General features: G+C 37.1%; 4 protein-coding genes across 9 annotated transcripts in view; 2 read left to right on the forward strand and 2 right to left on the reverse strand.

Annotated features, from left to right (window-relative positions):
• The first annotated feature begins 317 nt into the window (after positions 1-317).
• SC35 (SR family splicing factor SC35) lies at positions 318-4,862 on the forward strand. Of its 2 annotated transcripts, XR_004235038.2 has the most exons (5): positions 318-632; positions 818-961; positions 1,082-1,279; positions 1,390-1,479; positions 3,675-4,862. XR_004235038.2 is itself a non-coding variant. In XM_031977141.2 (4 exons), the coding sequence occupies exons 1-4, from the start codon at positions 451-453 to the stop codon at positions 1,394-1,396; spliced, it is 531 nt and encodes a 176-aa protein (XP_031833001.1). In that variant the 5' UTR covers positions 318-450; the 3' UTR covers positions 1,397-2,542. The 2 variants fall into 2 exon arrangements, 1 of the variants encoding a protein (XP_031833001.1); XM_031977141.2 differs by lacking the exon at positions 3,675-4,862 and having other exon boundaries at positions 1,390-2,542.
• frj (membrane bound O-acyltransferase domain containing farjavit) lies at positions 4,854-7,597 on the reverse strand. Its single transcript, XM_031977140.2, has 6 exons — positions 7,329-7,597; positions 6,502-6,773; positions 6,268-6,419; positions 5,980-6,188; positions 5,589-5,913; positions 4,854-5,472 (listed from the first exon to the last, which is right to left on the reverse strand). Exons 1-6 carry the CDS (start codon positions 7,538-7,540, stop codon positions 5,254-5,256), a joined length of 1,389 nt encoding a protein of 462 aa, XP_031833000.1. The 5' UTR covers positions 7,541-7,597; the 3' UTR covers positions 4,854-5,253.
• A 278-nt stretch (positions 7,598-7,875) lies between these two features.
• On the reverse strand, positions 7,876-9,405 carry LOC116427134 (28 kDa heat- and acid-stable phosphoprotein). The gene is made up of 5 exons (XM_031977119.2): positions 9,257-9,405; positions 9,021-9,118; positions 8,551-8,667; positions 8,357-8,487; positions 7,876-8,276 (listed from the first exon to the last, which is right to left on the reverse strand). Exons 1-5 carry the CDS (start codon positions 9,264-9,266, stop codon positions 8,060-8,062), a joined length of 573 nt encoding a protein of 190 aa, XP_031832979.1. The 5' UTR covers positions 9,267-9,405; the 3' UTR covers positions 7,876-8,059.
• The window catches only part of Arl4 (ADP ribosylation factor-like 4), a 134,310-nt gene continuing 127,847 nt past the window's right edge, over positions 9,298-15,760 (forward strand). For 2 of the 5 annotated variants that reach the window (XM_076373766.1, XM_076373767.1), the window contains exon 1: positions 10,914-11,874. The gene's annotated coding sequence lies outside the window, so the exon portion shown is untranslated. Of the gene's footprint in view, positions 9,456-9,844; positions 9,884-10,056; positions 10,201-10,913; positions 11,875-15,760 lie in introns of those variants that run through there. The other 3 variants (XM_076373762.1, XM_076373763.1, XM_076373765.1) reach the window with 3 other exon arrangements.

Here is a 15,760-nt window from a genome sequence, read left to right on the forward strand (position 1 = left end):
TTACTAATCAATATGAATCTGTAGAAAACGATAGAAATTCTAATCTTACGGGGCGTATTAAAATACGTTTTATTCGTGCCGTTTACGTGGAAAGTATTTTGCTACGGAAAAACGAATGTCAGTATTCGTTGACTTCCTTCTAGGTTATAATAAAAATAGGAAATCGATTAATAATTATTTATTCGAATAACCATCGTTTCCCGAGCGAGTAAAAATAAATATTTCCAGTTGGAAACAAAGCGAAGCGTTTCGTACGGAACGGAATTCGAGTCACGTAGTAGGAAGTATCATTTACGTCATATCCCGGCGTTCTGCGCACAGACGTCGTTCTTCCGTTATTCGCCATCTTCTCTTTGACGTGTGTAGACGTGTTCCACTTAATTGGAAACTGATTTTTCCGGTTAAAGTGTTAATTTTATCTCTCGAAACGAGTTCGGGAATCTCGCCGAAATGAGTTACGGCAGGCCCCCGCCTCGAATTGATGGGATGGTGTCCCTGAAAGTGGACAATCTCACCTACAGAACGACGCCGGAGGATCTAAGACGCGTGTTCGAGCGATGTGGCGAAGTTGGCGACATTTACATACCCAGGGACCGTTTCACTCGGGAGAGCCGTGGATTTGCGTTCGTCAGGTAACCGGAGAATCAATTTTTGGTATTTTTTAAAAGCAATTAACGAGCGTCGCATAAGCACGCTCTTCGAATAACTGTATCATTGTAGCTTGGGTGCTAACAAATGTTACATCTATCTGTTGCCTATATTGCGGCTTGTTCTTGGTTCGTTGAAGAATCGAACTTTTACGTGTGTGGCTTTTCAGATTCTATGACAAACGAGACGCGGAAGATGCATTAGACGCTATGGATGGAAGACTGTTAGATGGTAGGGAACTTAGGGTTCAAATGGCACGATATGGACGACCGACTTCTCCACATCGTAGTCGCGGCAGCCGACGAAGAGGAAGGTGATTATTATTAATATATTAATATAATGTATATTATTGTTATAAATATTGTTTAGAATGATTGTAATTTATTACTGTATTAGTGCATTACTATATAAGTGTGTTTTATATTGTTCCTAGATCACGCAGCAGGAGCAGGGACCGTAGACGCTCAAGGTCCAGATCACGCAGCAGGTCTAGAAGCCGCGATAGAGACCGAAGACGATCTTATAGTCGTAGTAGAAGTCGCTCACGTTCCGACAGTAAGAGCTCTCGAGGAAAGTCTCGTTCCAGGAGCAAGTCTCCTGACAGACAAAAAGACAGTCGTTCCAAATCAAGGTATGTAAAGTATTATACGAATAATTATAAAGTGGAATATATTTTAGTTGTAATTTTAGACATATTGAAGGAGTACTTTAATATATAACACATTTCCTTTCTTAATACAGGGACTGAAGTAATTGAACCATAAGCGAGTACGACTGTGAACAGATGCACGTGCCGCGAGTGCAGAATAATCATTTCTTGAGAATGAAAAGGTATTCTATTACCCTCTAATACCTAGAGCAACACTGTCGCACGTTCACATTTCTTCTATCACTTACATATTAATTATGTCGACGCACTTGTTTGGGTTGAAACCCATAACTAATTTTAATGTAATGTATCTAGACTATGAGTTTAAAGGACTCTTGAAGGTTCTCGTTTGCAAGTTTTTTTTTCTCGTAATTATTCTTACTTCGTTAGGTAACACTGTCACATGCTTATTTTGCTCAGAGAGAAGTACATGTATTCCTATTTTTTTCTATGTATGGTTAAGCTGTTGTAACAACTGAAACAGCTTGTGTTCAAACCATTGAATTCAAGTTTCATTGTGTCTTTGATAAGAGTTTTAGAGACGTGCACTAGCACTATATATTTGATGTTCGAACAATCTTTAAAATTAGAACAGACGAAATAATTGATTTTGCACTCTGTGAATAAATAAAACGGAAGAATTGTTGTCAGTTCGAGCGTACATGATTTTTTACTTTTCGTTGAAGTATAGTGTGCACAACATCTAGTACTTGTCGAGTTATAAGATTGTCGAGTAAGTGAGTTATAACGCAAGTTTATTCATTTTCTTCCATTTTCTTCCATTTTCTTCAATTTTGTTATAACTACTTTAAGCCGTGTCGGCGTGTATAAGTAACTGCACAGGAAAACAACTATTTAGGTCAAATATGTCCATAGCGAAAATTGTTTTTTTTTCCGTCAGTATGAAATTGTTCGAACCGGGCAACATGGATTTAGATATCTCTGGAATTTCATCGGGGTATTGATGTATAATGGTAATTAGCAGGTAATGTAGAACGTATGTGGTCGATTAAGTCCGGTTTCTGTACAAATTTTAGACTGAACCCTTAAATCACATAATCGTTGCCTGAATTTTCTATTATCTGTCGTTGAAACTTGATCGACTTTAATTAGCTAACAGAAAGAAAAGAAACTAGAAGTTCTGGTACACACGATTTTTAGAAGTAAGTTCTGCGTTTCTGTAATAGTATACAGGTTTATTTATGTAAGTTTGCCATTTATAATAAAGTGTAATAAAATGCGGAAGACGGAACTATTCGCATAGTTTTAGACAGTGATTAAAAGTTAAGCGTAATCGTAGGGAATGCAACAGAAAACATGATCAAATCATTTTGTGTTACCTATTTAATTCTATCGGCTGGAAACTTAATTTTCACGTCAGTTAGTTGAATCTTGAGAACGAGATTAAGTTTCATCAATCATCAATCGATACTTCGACATTATGTAAAGTGTATAAATACAGAACAGCTCTCTTCCTAATTTTTTGCTCTTCCTTTAACAAGAAGAGAAGTCATAGCAAAAAGTTCGCAATGAATATTGTGAATTTAAAGAAATATACATGGTGTCTCAGGTTTTAATATTTAAACTTTATCAGTATATTCTATGGCACTAAATAAGAAAAACATGTTCTGCAAACATAGGCCACATAGAGCTTTATTAAAAAGTTATAACAGAAATACGGAATACGAGTAATATAGGAATAGTAACCGACTTGCTGTTACTGGGAACATTGACTTAAATAGATCCATGTGTTTATTACTTAACAATGTCACTGCTAGGGTTAATTAATGCTGCATTTCAAAATATTTAGCTTTCTTGACAATGTATGAGCGACAGCAGTTCAAGATCGAATTTATAATTGCCTAATTATCCATTGTGTTTCATTTCGCTGTGAATGCATTATACATTTTTTGTATCTATTCATTAATATAGCTAACGAAAGCACATTGTATATAAATATTACTGACCTATTTAAGTCACTGCTCGCAATAATAGCAAGTCGGTTAATACGTCAATGTTAATTGTATTCCATATTTTTGTTCTAACTTTTTAATAAAGCTCTATGTGACCTACGTTTACATAACATTTTTTTCTTACGTAGTGCCATAGAATATACTGACAAAGTTTGAACATTGAAACCTAGGGTACCATGTATAGTATCAATTCATCACCGTGTTAAAGTAGTCCTTGGGGTTGCATAGATTTGATAGCATCGTTCATTATTGGTTTCATTCACGTAAAACCGTTTGTTCGTCAATATCCTTCCAACCAAAAAAAAAGAAAAAAAAAGAAGAAAAAGAAAAATATTAAAAATCCTCACACACGGATATAACACGTTTATTCGTTGTAACTAAGTTGTAATTTTATGGTGCCACAGGCGGTGGAAAGGAGTGGCGTGGCGAGTGTAGCCGATGATGGGGTAGCTGAGAGTAAGCAGTAAGCCGAGAGTAGCAGGGCTGTAAGCAGTTTGCAGTAGCGAGCGGTTGGTGGTCTGGTGAAAGCAGGTTCGCGAGTCGAGATCAGGGCGAGAAAAAGAGAGAAAGTGTGTGAGCGAAAGCTGTCTCTCTGGGGGGTCGGCGTGTGCAGAAAATCGCAGAGGGTACGGTCGAGAGCGCAGAGAAATAAGCAGAGGGTACAACCAAAGCTGCCGCGATTGCTGGTTTCGGCCGTCGTCCGGTTCGCAGGTAGCACGTGAGCATCACCAGACCTCGCGAGCAACGACTCACAATTTCAACTGTGTTACGTCTGCCAGATATACTCCGCGTGTTTCTTGACGATCACTTCCAGCAATGGTGTTGATTAGAGGACGCAATTTCTTTTCAGCGGTGTAGGTTCAATTTTGTAAGTTGTGCGGGTGGACTGTCTGTGGTATTACTTAAGGGGGTATTTATACAACCGGTAAAGACATGAGTTATCAGGCAATTTCTTTTGAGATTTGTAGAAAACAGTTGGATAGAGGTCCACGCATAGATGTTAACTTAATTGTGTATTGCAAAAGTTAATGAAAATCCTCCCCACTTGGATTTCTGCTTCAGAAAAGATAGATTGTTCAATTGCTTAAATGAAAATGACCCCCTTGAGAATACCATTTTGAAGTACAAGTTCTTATTTTCCATTCAAATTCGATCCCTTCGAGATACTTAATATTTTATTTGCCATTTTATTATTTTCTTTTCACTTTAGTATCTTTTAATGTGTATATATATATTTAAAAAAGTATATAAAAAATATATATATACACATGTACTTCTTGTCGCGACTGTTTAAGATTTTCATCGGGAAAGTGTAGAGTTTGTAAAGATTTAAATTTTGTGATCATCGCTTGAAACACTTGCCGCCACATTTTCGAAGTAATTGGGAGAGTTAAGGGTAGGGGATGGAATCCTTTTTGCTTTTCCTGTGTTCTTTTTTTCAGGTGCCAACGTACGTCACTAGAGTAAGTATTTTTAGAGGTAAAGTGATGTTGGAATATACAGATGATTTAATTTCTTTTCTTAGAGGAGAGGAGTGAGGCATTGTAGACACGTGGAGGATAAAATCAATAAAGATTACCGTATTAAACAAATGGAATTCTTTATTATTTCTGACTTTACTCATCATTACAAATGGAAGAATAGAAACCTTCGTCATATCCGAGATTATTTCTCTTTTCTTTTCAATTTAATTTGTTAATTTTAATAACAGCTATGGAAGTGCGTTAAGTCAGAATAATGTACTTGGTATCATTACTGACTGACTAGCTCAATCACAATATTAAAGTATGTAATACATACGTATTTTGTAACATAATCATATATTATTAACTTGGCGTTAATAATATGCTACTAGAATTCGTAAAAAGTTGGTACTTAAAAAAAAACTCTATTGCTAGAAGCTATCTTAGAGAGAAGACAGATCGAATTACTGAGGAAATAAGTACATGCAATTTTAAATATATTCCATACTAGCGTAGCAGACTAGTTGTCCTTGGCCTTATTTTCTATGGGTTTTAATATATAGGGTTTTAAAAAGCGGAAGCTTACGTACAGTACAATTGCTAAAATATGACCCGCAAAATATATGCTTTTGTAATATTGTAGCGACTCTTCCATCCCTAACAATAGGAATGGCACACCTAAATATGCCATGCAGGTTGTTTTCTCGTACCACAAAAGTAGGCGCCAACCCATTCTAGCCTGTAAGAATAAAAGTACACATCGTTTTTTCATCCATGCGTAGCTGTTGTTTAACTGTTGATTCATTATTGAAAAAAAGAAGAAATCTGTAGACTGAGAGATTAGTCAGTACTCACCAAACTTCCCTCCTTGCTTTGATTATAGAACTTTACTCCTATATCCTCGCTCATCAAGAATAAAGGAATTTGACACATGCAGAAGTAGTAACCGGCTTGCCAACCGTGCCAAGCAGCCGATAGCGTGAACGTGGCTAAGGTCCGTAAATTTTTATACGGGAATCTTTTGTATATATAAACACCCATCCAGTATTGGATACAAGCATTCCATGATTTCATAGCAGTCCTTGTCAAGTGACATGTTTCCAATTTTGCGACATTCATATTGTACACAGTATCGAAATTATATTCTTCATCTTTCAACTCCCCGGGTGCATTGTGTGTCCTATGGAATTTACTTAGTTAGTTTCTCCTGTTGCTGTAGGATGATAAAATGGAAAGGAAACTTTACATAGTTTCAATGGCTTTGTAATCTCGAGGCCCTAGTCCTATAACAGGATTAGCCTTCACGGGATATGCTCCAAGCCCAGCCATTTGGCAAGCGCATTCTGCTAAGGACATACCAATGTACATTCTTAATTTGAAAGAGAAAAATGTAGGATACATGTAGAAGTATCTGAAAAGAAAACTTCTCTCTGCGAATGCATCTGTGGTGACATACTAGAATTGAAAATGCACAGATTAGAAAATTGACAACTTTGTTCAGCTTGGTTGTTAAAATAATTTTAGTTAATATTACTCTTGTAGGATAACTCGCGTTCATCATAAGATATAACACAATAAATGCTGCAACTTGTTTGAGCTTGGAGTATGTAAGAGGCTTAGGATCCACATATTTAGAAAATGGTCTATGCAAATGATCCCAATATGTTCTATAACGATAATAGGGACCTATAAAAGAGAAATACGTTGTACTTAATATAATATAATGTAAAGATCCAATTGTTGATTGAAGTAATTGGAACAAATTTACCAGTCAAGATTCCCATGTAGCTAAAGCCGTAGTGAAACACATCTAGAACTCCTACATTTTTCAATGCATCAGAATTTACACCTTCTGGATCATCAGATGGTTGACTGGCAGCTGCATTTACTTCAAAGGCTAGCCCAGATAATTTCAGTGTTAATATCATAAGCAGAAGATTTGTGTGGGATGGTGATTCTGGTAGACCAATATATGTCCCTAATCGAAATAGGAACAGTAGATAGAAGAATGAAAAGAAGAAACTAGCCAGGTGACATTTTCTGTAAATGAAAAGTAATTTTAACATATAATTGGGTGCTCATTGAAAGGCACTTAACATTAATTGGTAGTTCCCTTAATGATGCATCTGTGTTTGCGTTCTTGCATGCTCGGATTCATTAACACATTCACAGAAATGCTAGAATGAATTAATCAATGCCTGTTGCAAAATCCCGTGAACTTTGATATTGCAGCAATCAAGTACTATTAATAATACACTGACATTGCTGATTGATATTAAATTACGCTTATCATTTACACCATGCGTAAGATCTAATTTCTCGATAAAGCTGCGGGAAATCGCTTTTTTCTTTCCATGTCTTATTTATTCAGTTCAGCTTGATACATGCATATTAAAGGCAATGAACAGGCGACAATCGAGAAGATAGCACTTGTTAACATCACTGATCACTGCAGATGTACCGCATAAAACTCGAAACGTATTTATATAGCACTGCGGTACTTCGTTAATAAAATAATGAATGCATTAACGAAGCTAACTAAAATAATTTCGTTCTGAGGTAATGAATTGATATAATATTATCAATAAATCGTACTTTGGAGAGATCTTGGTTATAATAATCGCGTTAATCACAGAACAGATTATAGGGTGAATTACATGACTTCCAGAAACTGTAGTGGCTAATATAAATCCCAAGAGTGTACATATCCATTGCTTCTCGTGTACTCCCTCGATCCGTTTATAAAAGTCCCCAATGAATACGCAGAACACAAGTATCGCCACATAAAGCACATCCTCCCAAAACATCGTGTCGGCTTGACTGCAGCAGCTCGACTGCGTCTCCCACCGTGCTACATTTCACTCTGTACTATAGTGCTATAGCGGATCTGTAGAAACCTTTGTACCTAGCATGAATTACAATTATCCTGTAATAATGCATTGATTCATTTAAAAGTATAATTCGTTTACAACCGATAGCTACGTAATTATTGATAATTAAATCTTATTAGAGAAGTTAAAGCGTTTTCGATGATTTTACGACAAATCCATCGTCTTCGATTAATTCGTTACACTGTTAGGTACTTGGTCGTGCACGCGATAGGAAAATGGTGGATCCGGGTAAAGAACTGAATGAAACTATGTTTAATTTAGTTACTATAATAATTGTATTTATACAAACAAGAACATCTTCATCAAACGCATGCTGAAAATGCGTGGATTTAGTCAAATAGTATCAATATGAAAGTAGAGATTGGACTGCTTGTAGTGTTAATGTAATAATAGCAGTGATGCGAATTATTTATAATTGACATAGGTTTCAAAGTTCTAGGACTTTTTGCCGAGGGCTTTCTGCGTCAGTTCCGTCTTCTTTTGCTGAGCAAGTTCTTTTTGTTTTTTCTCGAGTTCCCGTTTCCTTGCAGCCTCCTCTCGTTGCTGCTTAATTATGGCTAATCGAGCTAAATCTGCGCGAGCTTCATCGGTTTTACCCGCCGCGTGTAGTTTCTGGTAATTGGCATAAGCCCTTTGTTTTTCTAGTTGCTCCCTGAATAGAAGGTTGGCTTTATTAATATTTGAGAGACACGCTTAGGCGTGTCCAGTACAGGTAATATCAACAAATATTACCTTTCTCTTCGAGATAACTCAGGTTTCGCAGAGTCTAAAGATTGGTTTAACGTTGATAACTTCTTTGTTTTCTTTTGTACCCTATTTGGATTTTCAACTTGAATTAAATTCTCTACACCTTTCGCTTTCCCCTGAAAGTATTAGAATGTAAATACAGTTGCGCAATTATTAAATATTTATAGTATGTGTACTACCTCTCCTTTAGACTCCGATTCTGAATCACTTTCACTTTCGCTACCCGAGCCACTAGCAAGGGAAGCTTTCGGTTCTTCCTCCTCTTCTTCTTCGCTAGAGCTCTCTCCTCTATTCTTCTGTAAGAGAGAATTTCATTGTAACTTTTACATGTGTATCGTTAGATCTGCAATAAAAAATGTTTATTTACCAATTCCCTAAGTAACATTTATGCAAGATTTTTAAAGGAACAAAACGCGACAGTAATAGGGACACAGAGCATATTTCTGTTTTGCGATTCTTAAGAATTTCATAAGGTTTTCTGCTCGACCTTGCAAATGAAATTCGCATTGCTGTAGAATATTGTGCTCCGAACAAAGTGTCAGCAAGTGGTGCATGGAATCAGACTCGACCATCAAAGGACAATTCGACCTTACGTACTTAACAATAATATCTAAGCCGTTGTGCTGTTGGTTAACCTAAAAATACTGACTCTCCATTGGAGTTTTTTTTCCTCCTGACGTCGCTGCTCCTCCAATTCCTCGGGGCTGGTAAAGTGGCGATTCCGGCCTTTGTGACTGACATATTTACCTGCAAAAATATTTCATTAGATTCAAGTACATTGTTCGAGGTCAAAACGAGCGATATTGCGCTTTTGATTTGAGCGAATGTGGTGGGGACAAGAAGACATTTTTCTCAAGGGAAAAGCGTAATAATTGATGCGCTTACCGCGCGGCATTTTTTTGTAGCGAAGGCCCGAAGCAGCCTGAGTGATATTCTACGAAAATTTATCACGAGAAAGGTTTCAATCTTAATGCGAAACGACAATTTCGTTTGATGTCAGAACAACACTGTGCTGCTGCTGATTTCAACGTCAACCACGAGCCCTAGCGGCATAAAAGCATTGCACGGAATATTCGTGAGTATGGTTAGAAGCTTGCATCATTCTGCTGTAATGTTCCAAGGACAAAGTTGATGTATTTATGTGATTTTTATCTGTTTTATGTTCGTCAATCGTGTTGATATACTAAGCATTATCTTTTTATTTTAATTAAAACGTTGGCGAAAATCAGCACTCGAACTTGTGCTAACACTTGACTCGATTCTCGTATGAATTCTTATTCTCCTATTCATGTAATTCAATTATAAGTAGTTATTTTTCATTAGTATTTTACATGCAAAAGTATTCATACAGTTAACTTGCACCGTTATTACAAAAAATTTATTTAGGAGAAAGTACGCATTTCCGTTAGAGTGCTTCCATATCTTGTACTACGTAGTTCATGCTTTAATACAATTTTTTAACGACGCGGTTTTTGTTAATATTAACCGAAGAACGATGCAATTTATCTAAAAGTAAACAATAAAACAGTAATAAGTTCTATTTGTTTTAGAAACAGTAGAGCACTTTTTATCTATTTCTCTTATACAGTTAATTTTCTGACATTTTTTTTTTTTTTGAATATTCAAACACGGTGTTTCTGCTTAGTGATCATAATAATACTTGTATTCAAATGGCTTGTTTATAGATTCAAATCTAAGTCGGTAACCTCGCAATAATCATTTATGACATCTGGAAAATTGGATATCATCACTGCAAGTCACGCGACCGTGAAATTTTACTTGGGAACTATGGAATTTAAACGTCATCATGCAGTTGTTTATGTTTCCAGGTACTTTGAGTTTTTACTTTTAACTTAACGGCTTGTCGCGTTATTCTGCAAATTCCATTAGAAAATATGTTTCTTTCCCATTTTCTTGGGAACATCATTATTATAAGTCTATTGAAATGGCAATTCAAATGTTCGGGTAACATTTTTGTATGATGATAGTTACCGAGGAATATAAGTTATCTCATTGTTTATACTTTTTTTTAACAGTTCTAGGAACGTCTCAAATTATCTTGTAAAACAAAATTCTATAAATTATATGATTTATTTTTATCCGTGTTCACATCGTGCGAATGATTGAAAAACATTCAATGGACAGGTTAAATTTATTTGAACATTCAGAATCACATAAATGGTGTTTCCGTTGGATTTTGGGAATTTTTCAAACGTGGACCCGAAGTTTGAGTGGTCGGAGGAACGAAGGGCCGGTTCACGAACGAGCAAGCGATCCAGTCCCACGACCTCGGATCCAGCAAATAAGGGCAGAGCCCCAGAGGAGCACAATAAATTATTTGATGAATCGAGGCTGGGCGTTCACTCTCATCCTTTTTCTCGTGCATTGTGTTACGCTCGAACACATGAGCGAAAGACGGATTGCTCGTCCGAGACCGGTCGCTATTGGGGTACGTTCTTAGTCTCCAATTTATATTATTTAAGAACAATTGACTCGGACTGTCTGTCGCTTACTGGGAGGGGGGGGGGGGACCAATCACGGAATGCCGACAGCCCATAAAACCATTATACAGGGTGATTTGTCTGATTCTACGCCGTTGTGTACCCTCATCATTTTATTGAATATTACATACTTACATATTGTCGTATAGTAATACAAAATCTAAATAGGTAAGCATTGAAAGAACCAGAACAGCAAGATATTCAAACATTTCTTACCATGCACATTTACACAATGCATATTCGCGAATTCAATTGTCATTATTCTCCACTTATACCTATTGTTCTATACACTATGGATAATTATCAAACAACGTTAAACAATTTCCAAAACGTCCATATAACTATAACAACATTCATCAAATTTTATAGTGATTACAATATACCATCACGCGAATAATTAACAAAACATTATATAATTGCAAGTGATGACATCAGTAGACCAGATTTTCAGATAGAACATCCCCTTCGTGTTTTACCAATGCAATAATCCCATCGTTAATATTCGCGAAATAAATATTCACCATAAAATTCTCAGACGCCCTGTAGATATTCCAAACGAAATTTTGGTGCGTTCCTCGGCTCTGATTGGAGGATCGTTCGCGGGGTGGCGCTTCTATTGGCGGCATCGTGCCGTGTCGCCGTCTGGCGGGACCTTTCGAAAGCTGGGACCGTTCGTTGACGATCGGCAGCCAGTCTGTCTCGGGTGTTCGTGTCAGTCGGACGTGATACAGGGTGGTGCTTGCAAAGTGTCAACCGGCGGACGATTGTTTTGTTGTGTTGTCCGATGTCATCCGTTTAAACTCACTATCACCGGTCTAGTCGCGAGTGTTCCCGCGCAATTCTCGATACCTGCTCGAGCTGGACCAAGGTACCTTCGACTGGTTGCCCCAACTATCGCGACAAGTGTGTCAAAGCCGATGTAACGTGTTTTCTGTGCGTCCATAGTCACCGTAGCCGAGCAGTCCGTCGAGTTTCGGATACATTTTTCACCGAATAAATATGGTGAGTCAGCGAGCACAGAATCTAGTATTTTAATCGCGTTCGAACGATGCGATAAGGGTAGGACACGTTCGAGGGTACTTTTCTGTCACGTATGCACGCGAGTACAGTGGAACAGTAGATTCCACTTGCGTATACCGAGAACAGAGATGGGTCATGGTATCATTGCTAGGTAGAGAGTCGAACATCGAAGCTGCAACATTATTACTAAAAAATTAGTCAGTAACAGGTTAACATCAGTCTATGGATATTGAAATATTTGTCTATTTTAGAAATTATGTTGCATCTTCAACGTTGATTATTATTAAAAAATCAGCCAATAACAGGTTAACCCCAGTGTATGGTTATTGAAATATTTATCTATTTTAGAAATTATGTTGCACCTTCAAGGTTGATTATTACTAAAAAATCAGCCAGTAACAGGTTAACCTCAGTCTATGGATATTGAAATATTTGTCTGTTTTAGGAATTATGTTGCACTTTTAACGTTGGTTATTACTAGAAACTCATCCAATAACAGATTAACTCCAGTGTATGGTTATTGAAACATTTGTCTACTCATTTTGGTAATTACCACTTCCATGGCTGCACTGAAAAATAAAAAGACTTCATTTGACTTCATTCGTCATACCAGCTACCATAGTACCTATGAATATAAACACTATGATACAAGAAAAAAAGAAAATTCATAACTGGGAAGGTAAAGGTGGATACGAATGACGAGTTAACTCATGTTCCCGGTCAAGGGGTTAATAGTTGAAACATCCGAACTACAAATACACCCTGCTGTCAATAGTTTAAATATTCCAAGTAATATGTATTAACCTATTGTTCCCTTCGATTACATCCTATCGAAAGAACATTATATTTCTCGAGTTGCCAAGCACGGAAATCTCGATTGTGGCCTAGGGAGAAATCGTGCTCCGATATAGTCGAACACGACACAGCTACTGTGCGGCCCCATAAGTTTCGTTCCGCAGCGAAGTGAGCTGCGTATGGAATACTTGTTGAGAGCTAGTATTATTATATATTAGCTGAAATACTCGGCGACTTCTGTTTTCTAATCAGACACCAGCGACATTCTTTCAAACTGACTTGACGAGAAATCGCACGTAAATTTAAATATTTCACATCTCGATGCATTGTGTAAAGTTTAACCCATTGCACTCGGAAGTTTCTCACTAGAAGTATTTGAACAGTTTCTAATGAGATAACGACGATATCTCGTGAAACTAATTTGGAATAATTTGATTTCGAACGTAAATGCTATAGCATTCATTTTCATTGTGTTACAAAATGACGTGAATGCTATATCATTGAAATTTATAAACCACGTTGTCATGAGTTTCATTTTATACAGCCTGAATTTTTTTCAATTATACATTTTAACCCTCGGAATATGGCGTTCACATTTTTCCTATTTTTCCGGCTGATTAAAATTGTTACTTACTGTTCGAGCAATTAAATCATTCGTTCGCTACTTAGTATTCCAAACACGAACTGGCAAAATTTCCATGTATTTATTTTCTCCTTGGCGTTACACTTAAGACCTCAGAGAATAGTTCTCTTATGTGTATAAAGATGCAAATAAATTTGTTAATTACAGTAATCGGTTATTTAAATGCTATGACGCGACAATAGTTCATGTACCACCGGTGGTACATTCCGTCGAGAACGTGTTAACACGTTGACCGCCACGGTCACCGATGAACAAAGTTTCCGAATTAGTGAAGAACAATCACAATAAAAAGCTTGAGTTTAAATAAAAATATTTGGTAACACAAGTAGCTACATCATAGCATAATACGACTACTCTAATACTAAATCATTAATAATTATTTTCAATATCATTTGCCTTTGTTGTTAAAGAATAAATATTGCTATTCGAAACGCTGGAAATTCTCGTGGCAGTCAACGTGTTGACCCTTAGCACTCCGCATAGTTTTGTGATATGTCAGCAACTCCTACCAATTTTGATAGTAGTCTTACTGAAAATTAACAATGTTCTAACATTTCTTAGACCTTTAATTCCCTTCTCGGTACAAACTCTGTATATTTGGAAGATCTAATAATCTTAAGGTAGTTTCCTTAAAATTCATTAAAATATTTAACACGTTGTTGACCGGTCACGAGTTAACTTGTGTTTGCGCCTGCATTAGCTATTTTAATTTTTAGCAAAATATACAAAGTTATATACAAGATATGCTGTAAGTTTCATTTTAATTCATTGTTTATAAATAAAGTATGTTGAAGTTTATTTAGATTGTTTCACTTTCATACTTGATTACAGAATAATAACCGGCGACATGGGATGGCTTTTGCGTAAAATTGCCGGTCAACAATCTGTTAATATTAGAACTGGTGTAATATTGGGGCCTACAGAATTTAAAGGGTTAACACGTTGAACGCCGCACGATATCATAGAGCAAAATACAGAAAGTGGAAAACATATAATATTAAATCATTCGATTGAATCGCGTTATTATTATTGCGCGCTCATCTTGCTTAATGTCGGCGCATTAGGTAGCATTTTTCGTAACATATAAATGTCTTCAAATAATCGCCGTTTAATTGCATGAACTACAGTAATTCGATTTGGTTGAGGTCACCGGTGACCATGGGGGTCACATGTGGTACACGTTAATTTTTATAACAAAATATTTTTAAGTGACACATGGTCAAGAATAGCTATATACGTTACAAAGCACCGAAAACATCAAGAAACGATATCGAACTATATAAAATTAAAAAAAAAACTTGGATATAACTTAACCCTTAGCACTTCAGGTTGTTTTGTAATCTATCAGCAACTGCGACTAATTTTTATAGTATTCCTAGCGAAATTGAGAAATGCTATAACATTCCTTCGATCATTTATTTTCCTTCTTAGTACAAAATTTGGATGTGTGGAAAATCGAATAATTTTAGGGCAGTTTCTTTAACATTCATTAAAATATTTAGTATTGTAACTGGTGCAATATTGGAGCCTACAGAGTTCAGCGGGTTAATATTTTATTTAAAAAATCAGTACAGTTCATAAGCAAAATATGACCGAAATTTCCGCGAGGTTCAACGTGTTAAAGGTAGATTTGGGATGCTTATACGTTTTCGTGTATAACACTGTTTCCTCGTTGGTATCTCTGAAACTTTCAACGCGCACAAAGATCCTCGGTCCGTTGGTAGGAGGTCTAGTTGAAGCCTAGCGAGGTCGGGATCGCGTGTGAATGAATCGACTGGCGACGAGGCGCACCGGCCGATGCGACAGCCTCCGCCGGTGTAACCAAGGTTATTACGTTCCCCTCGGCCGTGCCTTATGAATGGATACCTGTTCCCCGTGTGCCCTTTAATCGAACGTAGATTCTGAAATACCGTCGTCGGATGCTGCGCCCCGATAGAAAATCCACTCTACACACACACATACACACGCATTGTCGGTAGATCATTTGGTAGTTAGACTGAGGAATGTGGGTCCGATCGGTTTTATAGTTATATACCTTTTTTCTCTTTTCGATATTGATTTGTTATTCGCCAATAGGGTTACACGTAACCACATAATCGAACCTATAAACAGGACATCCAGGGAAAAACAACTTTTGCCCCTGTACCATTCCAACAACCATAAAGTCGTCTCCCAATAATACTCGCACGGCAGCCTATCGGGCAGACCCTCTCTCGGAATCCTTGCCATTCGCGTTTCGCGGACCGAACGGCTCCGTAAATTCGAAACGCATCCGACCGGTTGTTGTTCTCGTTTCTGTGATTCCCCCCTCGGCCTTTAATGCGGACAGGCATAACGAAAGAAGAGAAAAACGCGTGAAACGAGCGTAATAACCGCTGAATAACACTAGAAAGACCACTGGCGCGTTTACGGCTCTGGAATTCCCTTGTG

This window comes from Nomia melanderi, chromosome 14, assembly GCF_051020985.1.
Source record: "Nomia melanderi isolate GNS246 chromosome 14, iyNomMela1, whole genome shotgun sequence".
Lineage (NCBI taxonomy): Eukaryota > Metazoa > Arthropoda > Insecta > Hymenoptera > Halictidae > Nomia > Nomia melanderi.

Coding starts and splice junctions, on each gene's coding strand:
- LOC116427134 (XM_031977119.2), bottom strand. Junction 8,488..8,550: donor AATCGGAGTCTAAAGGAGAG/GTAGTACACATA, acceptor TAATACTTTCAG/GGGAAAGCGAAAGGTGTAGA. Junction 8,277..8,356: donor GAGTTATCTCGAAGAGAAAG/GTAATATTTGTT, acceptor CCTTCTATTCAG/GGAGCAACTAGAAAAACAAA.
- SC35 (XM_031977141.2), top strand. CDS start 451: ATGAGTTACGGCAGGCCCCCGCCTCGAATTGATGGGATGGTGTCCCTG. Junction 633..817: donor CGTGGATTTGCGTTCGTCAG/GTAACCGGAGAA, acceptor GTGGCTTTTCAG/ATTCTATGACAAACGAGACG. Junction 962..1,081: donor GGCAGCCGACGAAGAGGAAG/GTGATTATTATT, acceptor TATTGTTCCTAG/ATCACGCAGCAGGAGCAGGG.
- frj (XM_031977140.2), bottom strand. CDS start 7,540: ATGTTTTGGGAGGATGTGCTTTATGTGGCGATACTTGTGTTCTGCGTA. Junction 6,774..7,328: donor ATAACCAAGATCTCTCCAAA/GTACGATTTATT, acceptor TTTCATTTACAG/AAAATGTCACCTGGCTAGTT. Junction 5,473..5,588: donor AAAGCAAGGAGGGAAGTTTG/GTGAGTACTGAC, acceptor TTATTCTTACAG/GCTAGAATGGGTTGGCGCCT.